Here is an 11,739-nt window from a genome sequence, read left to right on the forward strand (position 1 = left end):
CCCTGGCTAGGCCCTACCGCCTACACTCCTGGTGGATTCTTCCAGCTCTGCTTCACCCCACTGGCCAACTCAACACAAAAAGTTCCCTCCCTCACTTAAGTAGCCTTAGGTCAGGTGACCTCTGGCCAAGGCGGCAAAAGAAAAACCACACCTCCCTTCTAGAAGGTTCCAGCACATTCCAGGAGCTTCCCCACTCTACCTATGGGACAAAAAGGCGGGCTGGAGTCGCAACATTGTTGTGGGGTTCCAGCCAGCTCCTGGCAGCTAGGGTGCTACTATGAAAGACCACTGCAGTAGCAGGGGCCTGTGGCAGCCATCTTGGGAGAAGGGAGCACCTGCACCTTAACACTGATTGGCAATGAAAAGGCGCCCGGAGACCTAGTCCAACATAAAAATGAGGGTGGAAAAAATGAGGCACGATCAAAAATAGACGGGGAGACCACCCTAGGGCTGACAGGTCCAACACTCCCACACCAGTGCCTGGTGTGGAGGTATGATTCCAATGTGTTTGACACCAAACACAACATGTTTCCATGCAGCCATTCCAAAGTTAGCATTTACAGCGAGGTTATAATGCACTTAAGAGTATATGGTCTGGCTGCATCACAAACAACCCCAGAATAAAGGTTCCGAAAGCTGCAGAGGGGCTCTGCTCATGCAGGAGCACCCTCTCACATGAAACCCAGCACCCTGCCTTCAGGATTGTTAAGGCCTGCCATAGGGGTGACTGATAGGTTTACATGTGCAGTGATATGGAGAGATGTAGGTAACCTAGATCTCAGTAAGGGGTGCATACACCAACTTACACAGGCTGCTGTAGCAGACCTGTTGTGTCATTTTAAATGGTGTCCCAGGGCTGGCACAATACAGGCTGCAGCCCTGGTAGGCCTCTGGGGTACCTATGCCCTGGGTACATAGTATACCATATACTAGGAACTTATAAGGGTACCCCAGAATCCAATCTGGAGTGTACCTTAAGTACATGCAACCAATTTAGAGAGGATGCAGCTAGGCTGGGGCCCTGAATAGCAGGATCCCAGCCAGAATAAATTCGAAAAACAGTGAAACATCAGCAAAAAGTGGGGGTAACCATAAGAAGCAGATCCTACTCTCCTAAATACATGCTTTACACATTGCCTCTGAGATAAGCCTGACTGCTCATGCCAAGCTACCAATGGGGTGAGCAGGGGTTATCTTAGCTGTGTGACTCCCTTACTTTGACTAGAATAAGGGTCCCTACTTGGACATGGTGCAAACCTTCGCCAACTGAAGACCCCTATTTCTAACACAAGTTCTGAAAACACAGAGTGAATAAATCCCCTTGTCTGAATGAGTTTATAGATGGATTCTTTAAGTCCCTTGGCATGAAATTGATCCCTAAAATAATGAAACTATACAATCACCTGGCAGACAAGGGGAAAATCATACCATCCATGGCAGAAGCTGATCTCACAGTGATTTTGAAACTGGGGCATGTCCCTCACACTATTCCTACAGACCCATAGCACTGCTAAATATTGTAGCTAAATCTATACACAAACAAAACTCTAAGTGAGGCCCTTCTTTAGGGACCAATTCACCCTGATCAGTTGGGGTTAGTTACGGAGCAGTGGATGCATAAATATGCAAGCAAGATAGTTCACCTGATTGAGAATGTTGAGAAAAAGAAAGTGCCAGCAATATTGGTCTTGCTCACCTATGAGAAAGCATTTGACAGCGTGAACTGGTACTGCCTATGTCACCTTTTGAGTGCCATGGGCTTAGCCCCTAAACGTTTTGCCATGTTTATGGCTAAATATAAGACTCCAACCACGAAAATAATACACAATTGCTGGGCCTCTGACCAGGTTTGATTGTAAACGGGTATGCATCAGGAGTATCTATTAGCCCCTCTTCTTTTTGCTTTTAGTATAAAACCCCTGGTATCAAGTATAAGATTGGCTAGAGATGTCAGCACAACACCATTTGGTTTAAACACACATAAAATATCCCTCTTTGAGGATGTTATTATTCTAACCCTGAGTGACCTGGAGCATTCTTGGAAGACTTTGTGCAAGAACTGCTAAACTTTGAAAGGGTAGCTGGATAAAAAATTAGTATGAGTAAATTGAAAATCTAAACTTTAGACTCCCAAGTGATGTTATGATACGTATCCAAAACAAGTATTCCTGCAGGTAGGATCTTACCCATGATAAATATGTGGGAGTTAGGATTACGCCACAGATAATCCACCTATTTAAAACAAAATACTTAATAATACTTTAACTATATATATATATATATATATATATATATATATATATATATATATATATATATATATATATATATATATGGAGTTGAGGTGATCATCCTCTTCTTCCATTTATAGATCGAGGGATAAGATGCCATTAAAATGAACAATCTTATGAGGGAATTATAACTATTTCAAGCACTCCCAGTTAAGGAGGCGGCAGGTTTTATGAAGCTCTCCAGCATGCAGTTAATAATTTTATTTTTAAAGGGTCCTGACCAGGATGCCCTTCTGTCTCTTGCACTGCCTTCAGCAACAGGGTGGCTTGGCCATACCAGATTTTAGGGTGCATCACTATGCCTCTCAATTGTTCATTTGTTTGAAATCATCTAAGGCAGAAATATACCAGCTATCTACCCACAGGGAGACACCAGTCTTGATGACATAACATTGGGATGTTATCTGGCTGCAAAAAGAGGGGAGACTGCAGAATGCTTAGAAAAGCACCCCAGTAAATATGGTTCTAAAAATCTGGGACTCATTGGCAACTATGCTTGATCTGACCTCCTTGCCATCACCATAAACACCAAGGCACTTCAATGTGGACTTTGCCCCAGCACTGCAGGCAGGTCCTTTTGACAAATGGCACAAGGAGGATTCTAGACTTATCTCAGATATGCACAGTAAGGGTAACATTAAATCGTTTCTCCAATGCAAGTAGAACTTCCAGAGTGAGGAAAACAAAAGGATACTCTATGGTCACCTTAGGCCAGAGTTCTTCAATCTGTGGGGCGCGCCCCCTCCCCCCCCAGGAGAGACCAACACCATCTCAGGAGGGGCGCGCACTCCACCCTGAAATCTTACCTTTGTTTGTCTTTTCCTGTCCCGCGTCGCAAGCCTTCCCCCATATCAAATGGAAATTTTTGTTGGACAGAACTCCGGTAACAGAGGGTTGGAGGGGAGAGGGAGGGAATTAGATGGGGCTCATGCTTTGTCATGTTAAGAGCAAACAGTTATTGTTAATCGTCCCAGGAGGGGGTTAATTCGTAGCGCTGAAATGCTTCAGCTGCAGTGGAAGGTGAAAGTCTCCTCTGATAAAATCGAAAGCAAACAGACAGTCCTTTTCCTTTGGTTCGATTTCATAGAGCAGAGGAGACTCCTTGCCTTCCACTGCAGCTGAAATGACTGTTACTTTCTTTCAGTTTTAGGAGACATCCTGCCTCCCACTGCAGCTGAATCGTTTCGGCTCTATTAATTTAACCCCGTCCTGGGAGGGTTAGCTCTTAGCAGAAGGGAGACAAAGTTTCTTTTACAATTACACAGGTAGGCACACAATGCCCCACAGGGCTAAAAGGGCTTCAAGTTGCCAAAAGAAAAATGCCAGCCAGCCATGTGTTGTTTAAACAGCCTGCAAATTACTTGTCTTGACATTAAATATGCTGATAAATAAAGAAGTATTAATTCCTTTGTAATGTTACTTTTCTGTCTTTCTTCCCTTTTATTATCAGTCATGGATCATTCAAGCAGCCCTAGAACATAATTAAAAGTGCTTTCTATTTATTTGTGCTGTTCGAAGTATGCACAGACAAATGATGACAATACAGCTTTAGGTGACTACTTATTTTTATACCTCCTGGGACAACAAAATAATGAGCTGGCAACCCTAATTATAAAACTGGAAGTTTTTTGCAAGATCAGCACATTTATTTCCTCCACCCTGAACCCTGGTTAATGCCATAATAGCAATAGTTTAACATATCTGAAACCCTACACTGCGGTCAATAACCTGCTGAGTTACTTCAAGTGTCTGGGAATGCACCATGCATTCAGACAACTCGCTCCTCATTCTCACCCTTGACTTTCATGCTCACACTGCACTCACAGCGATCTCAATACACTCACACTGATCACCATGCACTCTCACCATTCACCCACTTACCCTCTTCACAGTGATCACACTGCACTAATGCCACTCACCCTGAACTCACACCAATCACCCTTCACTTACCCTGCAGTCACATGAGCACACCGCTCACTCTGCACTCACAGTAATCACTCTGCACTCACTTGCCCTGTTCACCCTGTACCTCACCCTGCAGTCACACGAGCACACTACTCAACCTGCACTCATATGACACTTCACTCACCTGTCCCCCTCACTGTTCAATCGAGAATCTCACTCAAATAAGCCCATCATTACCCATACATTAATTCGTCACAACTCTGCACTTACATCCGCACCCAAATTCATATGGTCACCTCACTCACCCTGCAGTCACTCCTCTTACCCTACTTACCCTGGCTCACCGTGCATTCACATGGGTAGTCCTGCCACCCACACAGCGCAGAGGGTTAATGTGCCTGCTACAATGAATTTGTACCATGCAGATCAAAGAAATGAGTGTGAGTAAACAATGAGTAGTGCTATAAATAAATGAAATGTTTGCCAGAAAGGTGCCATAGAGAGATGAGGTGCATTGTTAGTGAGTGGTAGTAAGGGAATTCATGGAGAAGGAGGAAATGGAGGAGGGGCACCAAAACAGACTGTTGCACTGTGTGCGATAAGTGCTAGAGCCAGCCCTGGCTGGAAGTGTTAGCCTCCACTTGAAGTTCGGGTCTAGTTGCGCCCCTGTACACAAGTATAGGTATGTCGTGCCCCATCAAGGTTTTTGTCCCAAATTACAAATGGATACATTTACATGCACTACAATCCAGCCTTTCAGGGGGCCCCTTGATAGAGGCAGCTCTGTTTTGCCCTGATGGCCTGGAATAATTCCTAAACAGATTCTTGTAAATACCGTTTTGTTTCATTTCTGTTTAATGTGATTGATGTGAGAGAGTCTATTACTATTTGCAGAGAAATGTTTTGTTTCATGTAACAACCATAAAAAAGTTTATTTTAGATCAAAATGGGTCCTCGTCTATGAGATATTGGAGGATATCACAGATATTCGCTGTAAAATTAGTGGGCTCCTGCTTTGTTACAACAGTGAAACCACACATCACTATCTCTGAATATAAGATGTAAACACTTTTAGAATTTACAGTTACTGTTTTGGCTGAAAATGTCTGCAGAATATTCAGCTTTGAGAGAAACTGCTATCAAAACTCTCTTGCCTTTCAGCACGTCCTATTTATGTGAGATTGGGTTCTCAGCACTTGCGGTATTAAAGACTAAGTACCGTTCAAGACTGGATGTGGAGCACAACCTGAGGAGGGCAGTAGCAAAAATCCATCCACAGATTGACTGGCACTGTGGCGAAAAGCAGGCACACCGTCACATTTATGTTGGTGGTGGTATTAATAATCAATGTCATGTTTAACACAAAGCATCCCAGTAAAAACAATTTGTGCACATTTTATTTTGGAAAATTGTGTTTTGAGCTGTGTAATAAGCCTCTGTCATTTCACCACACCCACTCACAAACCTGCAGTGTCCTAAACACTCTTATTGTGTTGAACATTATTTGCCGGATATGGCCCATGATATGCGCGTGGTGGCCAATTGTGTAGTGTGCTAGGTTCCTGAAATTTATGTTAGGTGGTGGGGGGCCCAACATCTAAAAAGATTCAGCAGGGGGGGCTTAACCTACAAAAGTTTGCAGACCTCTGCCTTAGGCAATGGGCACTATACCCCTCGATGAAATAGGTGACCCACCAAAAACCTGGTTTGAGAAATTCAACTCATCCACATTTAAAGGCACGGTCTCGAAGCTGTACTCCATCATAAGAACATTGCAGTCTACCTATTTGATGAAATGGGAGCATGTGGAGAGATATCTCATCTAAGATATGCGAGGTACTGTGGAGAGATATTGCAGTCCAAAGTCTTTCCTTGCACATTAGGAACAGGAAGTACAAAGGTCTTTATGCTTTATGTCTATATACACCCCATCTATATTACACAAAATATTTATAATATAATCTGCATGAAATGTGGGAATACCCTAAATTACTCTTGAGTATTGATCTTGGGGATGTGCCCAGCAGATTGAGTTGGAATTCTGCAAGCTGATTGAGCATTATTTATTAATGTCTAAGGGGGAGCCAAACTGGTGGTTGTTTTACATGGGAAAAAGAGAAAAACAGTATCAAAGGCATGTATGCACTGTGTTGTCAGCATACAGGCCATTTCACAGTCCACCTACTGTTGTCATTACCCATACTGTCTCCCCCCAGGAATTGTCCATTGAACCTTTTCGGCCAAAAACCTTCACTCCATCTCGGTTAGCCGGCAAACTGCTGCTTTTCCATAGCGCTTGATTTTTTTAATACACTTTTTGGTGTACAAATTTAACAAATCATATCTCTGGTTCCCCTTATCCTTATTTGATGATCTTGGTGCCATAATGCTAGGGTGACCAGGCGTCCCGGATTTGCCCGGACGGTCCGGGTTTTTCACCAGCTGTCAGGGCAGATTTTAGGAAATTTAGCTCATGTCCCGGTTTTTGGAGAGGGTCAGCTGAAAACGGCGGGAGGTGTTTTTTATGTTGTACAAACCAGGGTTAGTGAGCAGTTGTTTCTAGAAAGCAAGTTAATTAACAGGGAAGCTTCTGGGTTTAAAAATTGCATTTTATGTATGGTCTAACTACCTGTTCTGTAATTCCGTGCTGAGGAGCGCTGTCATTCTGTGCGCTCGCTTGAAGTACATGTGTAGTCCTTCTTCTATGTTCATGAAATGTCCCGGTTTTTAGCTTTACAATTCTGGTCACCCTACATAATGCTCATTAATGCTTTCTCTATTATTCTAAATTGGTTTGAGGATTTTATTTTGAAGTATTCTGTATTTTAAAATGATTTGGTAATGCTTGCACAGGCATCTCTGGGGATTGCCTCCTGCTTGTGCCATAGCTATAGGGGGTTGAACAGAGATTCAATGACAACTGTTTTGTCCTAACTAGAGTAGGTTTATTGAGTTGGCAGGTCGCCTTTCCTCTAAAATAAATAACCCATTTCTGACATTATATGTTTATAGGCAAATCAAACTGGACATGCCCTCCTGGGTTTAGAGCCTAGGGCTAATTCATTTAAAGGATGAAGGCGTGGGGTGGGCAACGCTTATACAATTGGGCTGATGCCCATAATTGACGTGATTCCCTTGTCTGTCAGTGATGTGTGAAGTAAGGGAATTGTACTCCATGGAATAATAGGTGGGTTTATTATTTGAGGAATGGAGAATGTGAAACATTTAATGTTAAATGATAGTGTGACTTTGAGAAACTATATATGACCAAAGTGCTCTCAAAGTACATCTCACTATTGTTGGTACCATTTTCTTGCTAATAAAAATTACATAGAAATAATTTTAGGGAAAAGAAAATCTTTTGGTTCATGTGAACTATTTCAATCGAGTTCTAGTATTAACGCATGTAGAGCAGAAAAAACATCCAAGGGGTGAGCAAACCGCAAGGATGAAAATTACAGTGCAAAGACCAATATCTAGAATAAAATAAACAGAGAGAATAGCTTTTCAGTATGAAGGACCTCTGAAAAGAGGATTGGCATTGATGTCCCAAGATTAAGTGGTAGATTTCCTGTTTGCCAACTAGACTTGATTTGCAAACTAGTCTGTGGGGTTTATAGCCCATTACTTAGGGGCAGAAGCTAGCAACGCTGCAAAGCCTGATGATTTGCATGCCTGTATATATTATTTGGAAACAATGGAACCTAAGTGAGTGCAACAGCTTAAAACTGCTCCTACTGGTCTGAGGTGCACTCAGATAAATGGGGAACTAATGCTACTTGGCTAACGTGCATCCTGTCCCCAGACAAGCCAACTACAAAAAACATGGCATGTATGAGGAAGGGGGTGCTTTGGATAGGGGGGGTGATCATCTAAGCAGAAAAATAACTTTGTAAAAATGAACTTTAGGCTGCCTGAGCCAGAATTGGCTTGAAACTATCACCGTGTGAGGAAGGGGAGGAGGGCCTTGGATAGGGTGGGGCCTCGAGGCAGTACCTAAGAGGCACTTTTGCTCCGTCTGCCCACTAAACCCGCTTCCACAAAATATTTTTTTTTACACGCTTGTTGAGGGAAGTGCTGATGTCCTTTGGTGTTTTCAGTCACACCCCTTAATGTAGATCCGCTGTTCCAAGCGTCAAAAGATGACCTGGAAATCCACTCATTGCAGTGCTTTCCAACTCGTTTTCCCTGCCTCTGTATGATATCGATCCTCACCGGGTGACCGTGTGAAGGAAGCTGATATCGTGTGACACACGGTGGTGCCATGTGAGCTGGAACATCTTCACTTACTCCGAGCCCCCTCGACCCTCACAAATAGATTTCCACAGGGCCGGACTAGCGTTTGGTCCCCATCCCTGTGCTGGTCAGTTTTTGCCCTCGACAGGCCTAAATACCCGCCCCTATCCAAGGTGGAAATGTGTCTTACAAAAATGAGTGAATACCTACTAACTCTCGAGGTCGTGACTGATTCGCTTTCTAATTAATCCTTTCTTTGAAACACGCATTTGGTGCTCCTTGGAGGAGAGCTGCTCCATTATGGTGTAATTTTACACGTGAAAATATCTATTTACAATTTAGGTTTTCGTTTTTTTAATACAAAACGTGAACATACACCGCTAAAACAGGCCATAAGGAAACCAAACTCCAATTTAGGTGCACGAATGGCTTTGCATATGGGTCCCCTGGAGCTTTTACACAGATGTATTCAACAGAAGCATTAAGACTCTCAGCTACAACACATATGCTACCTGGGTATGACGTGGATATGAACAATGGTACAACAGAACACTCGACTATCTAAAATCATAATCTTGCAATAGCATTGACCTTAAATATGTCGCAGACATCAACAAGAACCCACAAATTCAATATTTCTGGATTAAATGACTTCATTTCCCGGTTGGTCGTTGGACCACAGACATTTACACTCACAGGTGCATGTTTGGGATTTTTTTTTCTCTGACTGTACTGTAAATCGCAAAGAATTACTGGGGTACACAAGTGCCTGAGAGGTGACTGCATGTGTAAACGTTTTCACACACGTAATTGCTGCAGACTACATATCGCTATGCACAAAGGAAACTTGGAAGCCACTTTGCACATCTAAACTATTTTGTTTCTTCACAGGAGAAAACATTTTCCCTAAATCCTTCCCTCTCCCCACACCTCGACAGTAGCGTAGCAAAGATGCCATGGGCACTGGTACAGAAAGGAAAATGGGCCCTTTGACTGCTGTTGGGGTAGCAAAATACCGCAATTATAAGGGTTCAATAGGCCCCTCAGGTCTTCTGTGCCCCGGTGCCACTGCACTTGCTGCACCAACGCTAGCTGCGCTTTTGCACCTCCTCCAATTTAGAGGCGCAATGAGTTTGAGAACCGAGCCCTATTTTTTTTTTTTTTTTTTAAGGATGCAGCCATCTACATTCAACTCACAAATACGCCCACTGGACCTTTTCATGTTATAATATATTTATGACATAATACAAATTTTGCAATCCCCAAAAAATGGCTCCGTTCAATGATTGAACTCAACATTCCACATGCCCATGAAAATCCTGAAGAGGTCTTACTTACCGGAAAAGAACAATAAGGCGCACACCGATTTTGGACCCATCGTTAGATCTTGCCCAAGTTTTCACTGCAGACACAATAAGTGAAAGAGCAGCCGGTTGTTTCCCTCGTCTTGCAGTAGGGGCTGAAGAGCGGCTCAGTTCTGCAGCAACATTTAACCACTATCTCAAGCGTCTCACTTCCTGAGAGTGTCTTCACCCAATCACAAAGTAACCACAGGCCTAAAAAGTAACGTTTCAAAATCCTTGCCAACAGGATAGCAGCTACAGGATATTGCCAACCACCAACGTCTTGTTTAAAAAACATATTTAATAAAAGATGTTTATGGTGCGCTTTTTATAAAGTGCATTGAAATTCGAAAAACGTTTCTGATTTTTTTTTTTCTGAGGCCAGGGCCTACTTAAGTATTAGCATTAAAACTCACCGTTGGTATCAGACTTTCACTGGCATTCTTCCTCTAAGCTAGGCGAGCAAAAAAAGATAAAATAACACATCCTTGTCCTGTGAGGCACAACAACTTCAAAACAACAAATTCGTTTAGCAAATTTTCTAGTTATACTATGAAGTATTACATATTATATTACAAAGAAAAATGCACAAAAACATTATTTAACATCTCGTTATAATGCCTTCTTTTACATGATAGTGCCGAAACATGTCAAACTGTTTTTGGGTGATTTTACAGTGCTTGATGGAAGTTATCAATTAATCTGGTCCTGCACAAGTCCTCGAGAAGGTGAGGCACCAACAGCAGTCTTACTGAACAATTCACAACTACAAGCGGGGTGAAACTAGATTAGCTGCGGGTGCCCCTTACCTTCATAATTTATATCAACGGGGTGGCAGATAAACTCTTTGTAGCCACCTCCATCCTTGCAATGATAGGCATAAGAAAAGCTCCACTCATCCTATGCACAGATGACTCAATCCTTCTGGTCAAGAACACCAAATACCCTATAAAAGCAAGCCAAAGTGACAGAGAAATTCAAAAATAAACACAACATCAAGATAAATATAAGATAAGCAAAAATGATGGATTGGAGACACCTATCACCCAAATCAAAGAGAAGGAAGATCACCCTGGCAGGAAAGGTCATTGAAAAAAGTGAAGTGTTTCACCTGTCTTGGATTGACGCTAGCAGCACTGTTCAGTTGGAACATCAGTACCAAAGTGCAGCGAGGCGAGCCTCCAGGTGTAGCCAGATTTGCCAAACTATGTGGCAGTAGATGACTGATATATAACACCGAGATTGATAGGTCCACAATGCAAAGTACTCTACTTTACTAGGCCGAAGGAGGAGGTCTGCACTACTAATGCCACCAACTAGGTAGAGTGACAATAAAGCTCTTTAAATCTCTACTCTGAGTCCCCTAAGCAATACAAAATGTCCTTTTGGGAGCAGACTGCTGAATAATGCCTCCAAATCCAAAAAGCAAGATGGCATTGATGCTCTATGTGGTCGAATGGAGTTCAGCCACAACAAAATATTTAGTGGAGGAATGCTGGAAAGTACTAACCTCATACTCCCCATAATCACAAAACAAACATTGGCAGAGCCAATAGGTCTGGTGCTGGTCGCTAGCTTTTTGGCAATGCTTGTTTTGTTTATTTATGGTTTTTTCAAAACGTTATTGTTCGGGAAGCTGCCTGGCCCTCATTACATCTGAAAACAAGCATTTGCAATGCAATAGGTCTCGCATTTACGCTACTTTGAGCTATTGGTATTGTAAATGACAATGCCTTTTATTTATGTTTTTAAAACCAAAACATAAATAAAAGGCACTGTCATTTACAGTACCAATAGCTCAAACTCGCGTAAATGCGAGGCCTGTTGCATTGCAGATGCTTGTGATCAGACTACCGGTGCCCGCCACGAAATGCCTCTGTGGGCTGGCACTGCTAAGTGATATATTGTTCCCTCAAGTGACGTGCTCTTGCTAACCCTTAGGGAGAGGGGTGAGGATCAGAACC

At 42.7% G+C, this 11,739-nt stretch overlaps 1 protein-coding gene across 2 annotated transcripts in view; it reads right to left on the reverse strand.

Annotated features, from left to right (window-relative positions):
• LOC146862412 (uncharacterized) overlaps window positions 1-9,923 on the reverse strand; it is a 568,567-nt gene extending 558,644 nt beyond the window's left edge. Inside the window, exon 1 of one of the 2 annotated variants that reach the window (XM_085641608.1) lies at window positions 9,771-9,923. In XM_085641608.1, coding sequence (XP_085497734.1) covers window positions 9,771-9,810 — 40 coding nt within the window. In that variant the 5' untranslated portion in view covers window positions 9,811-9,923. The remainder of the gene's footprint in view (window positions 1-9,770) is intronic. The other variant, XM_085641609.1, reaches the window with a different exon arrangement.
• Window positions 9,924-11,739: the final 1,816 nt, after the last annotated feature.

The sequence above is a fragment of the Triturus cristatus genome, chromosome 2_2 (assembly GCF_964204655.1).
Source record: "Triturus cristatus chromosome 2_2, aTriCri1.1, whole genome shotgun sequence".
Classification (NCBI taxonomy): Eukaryota; Metazoa; Chordata; class Amphibia; order Caudata; family Salamandridae; genus Triturus; species Triturus cristatus.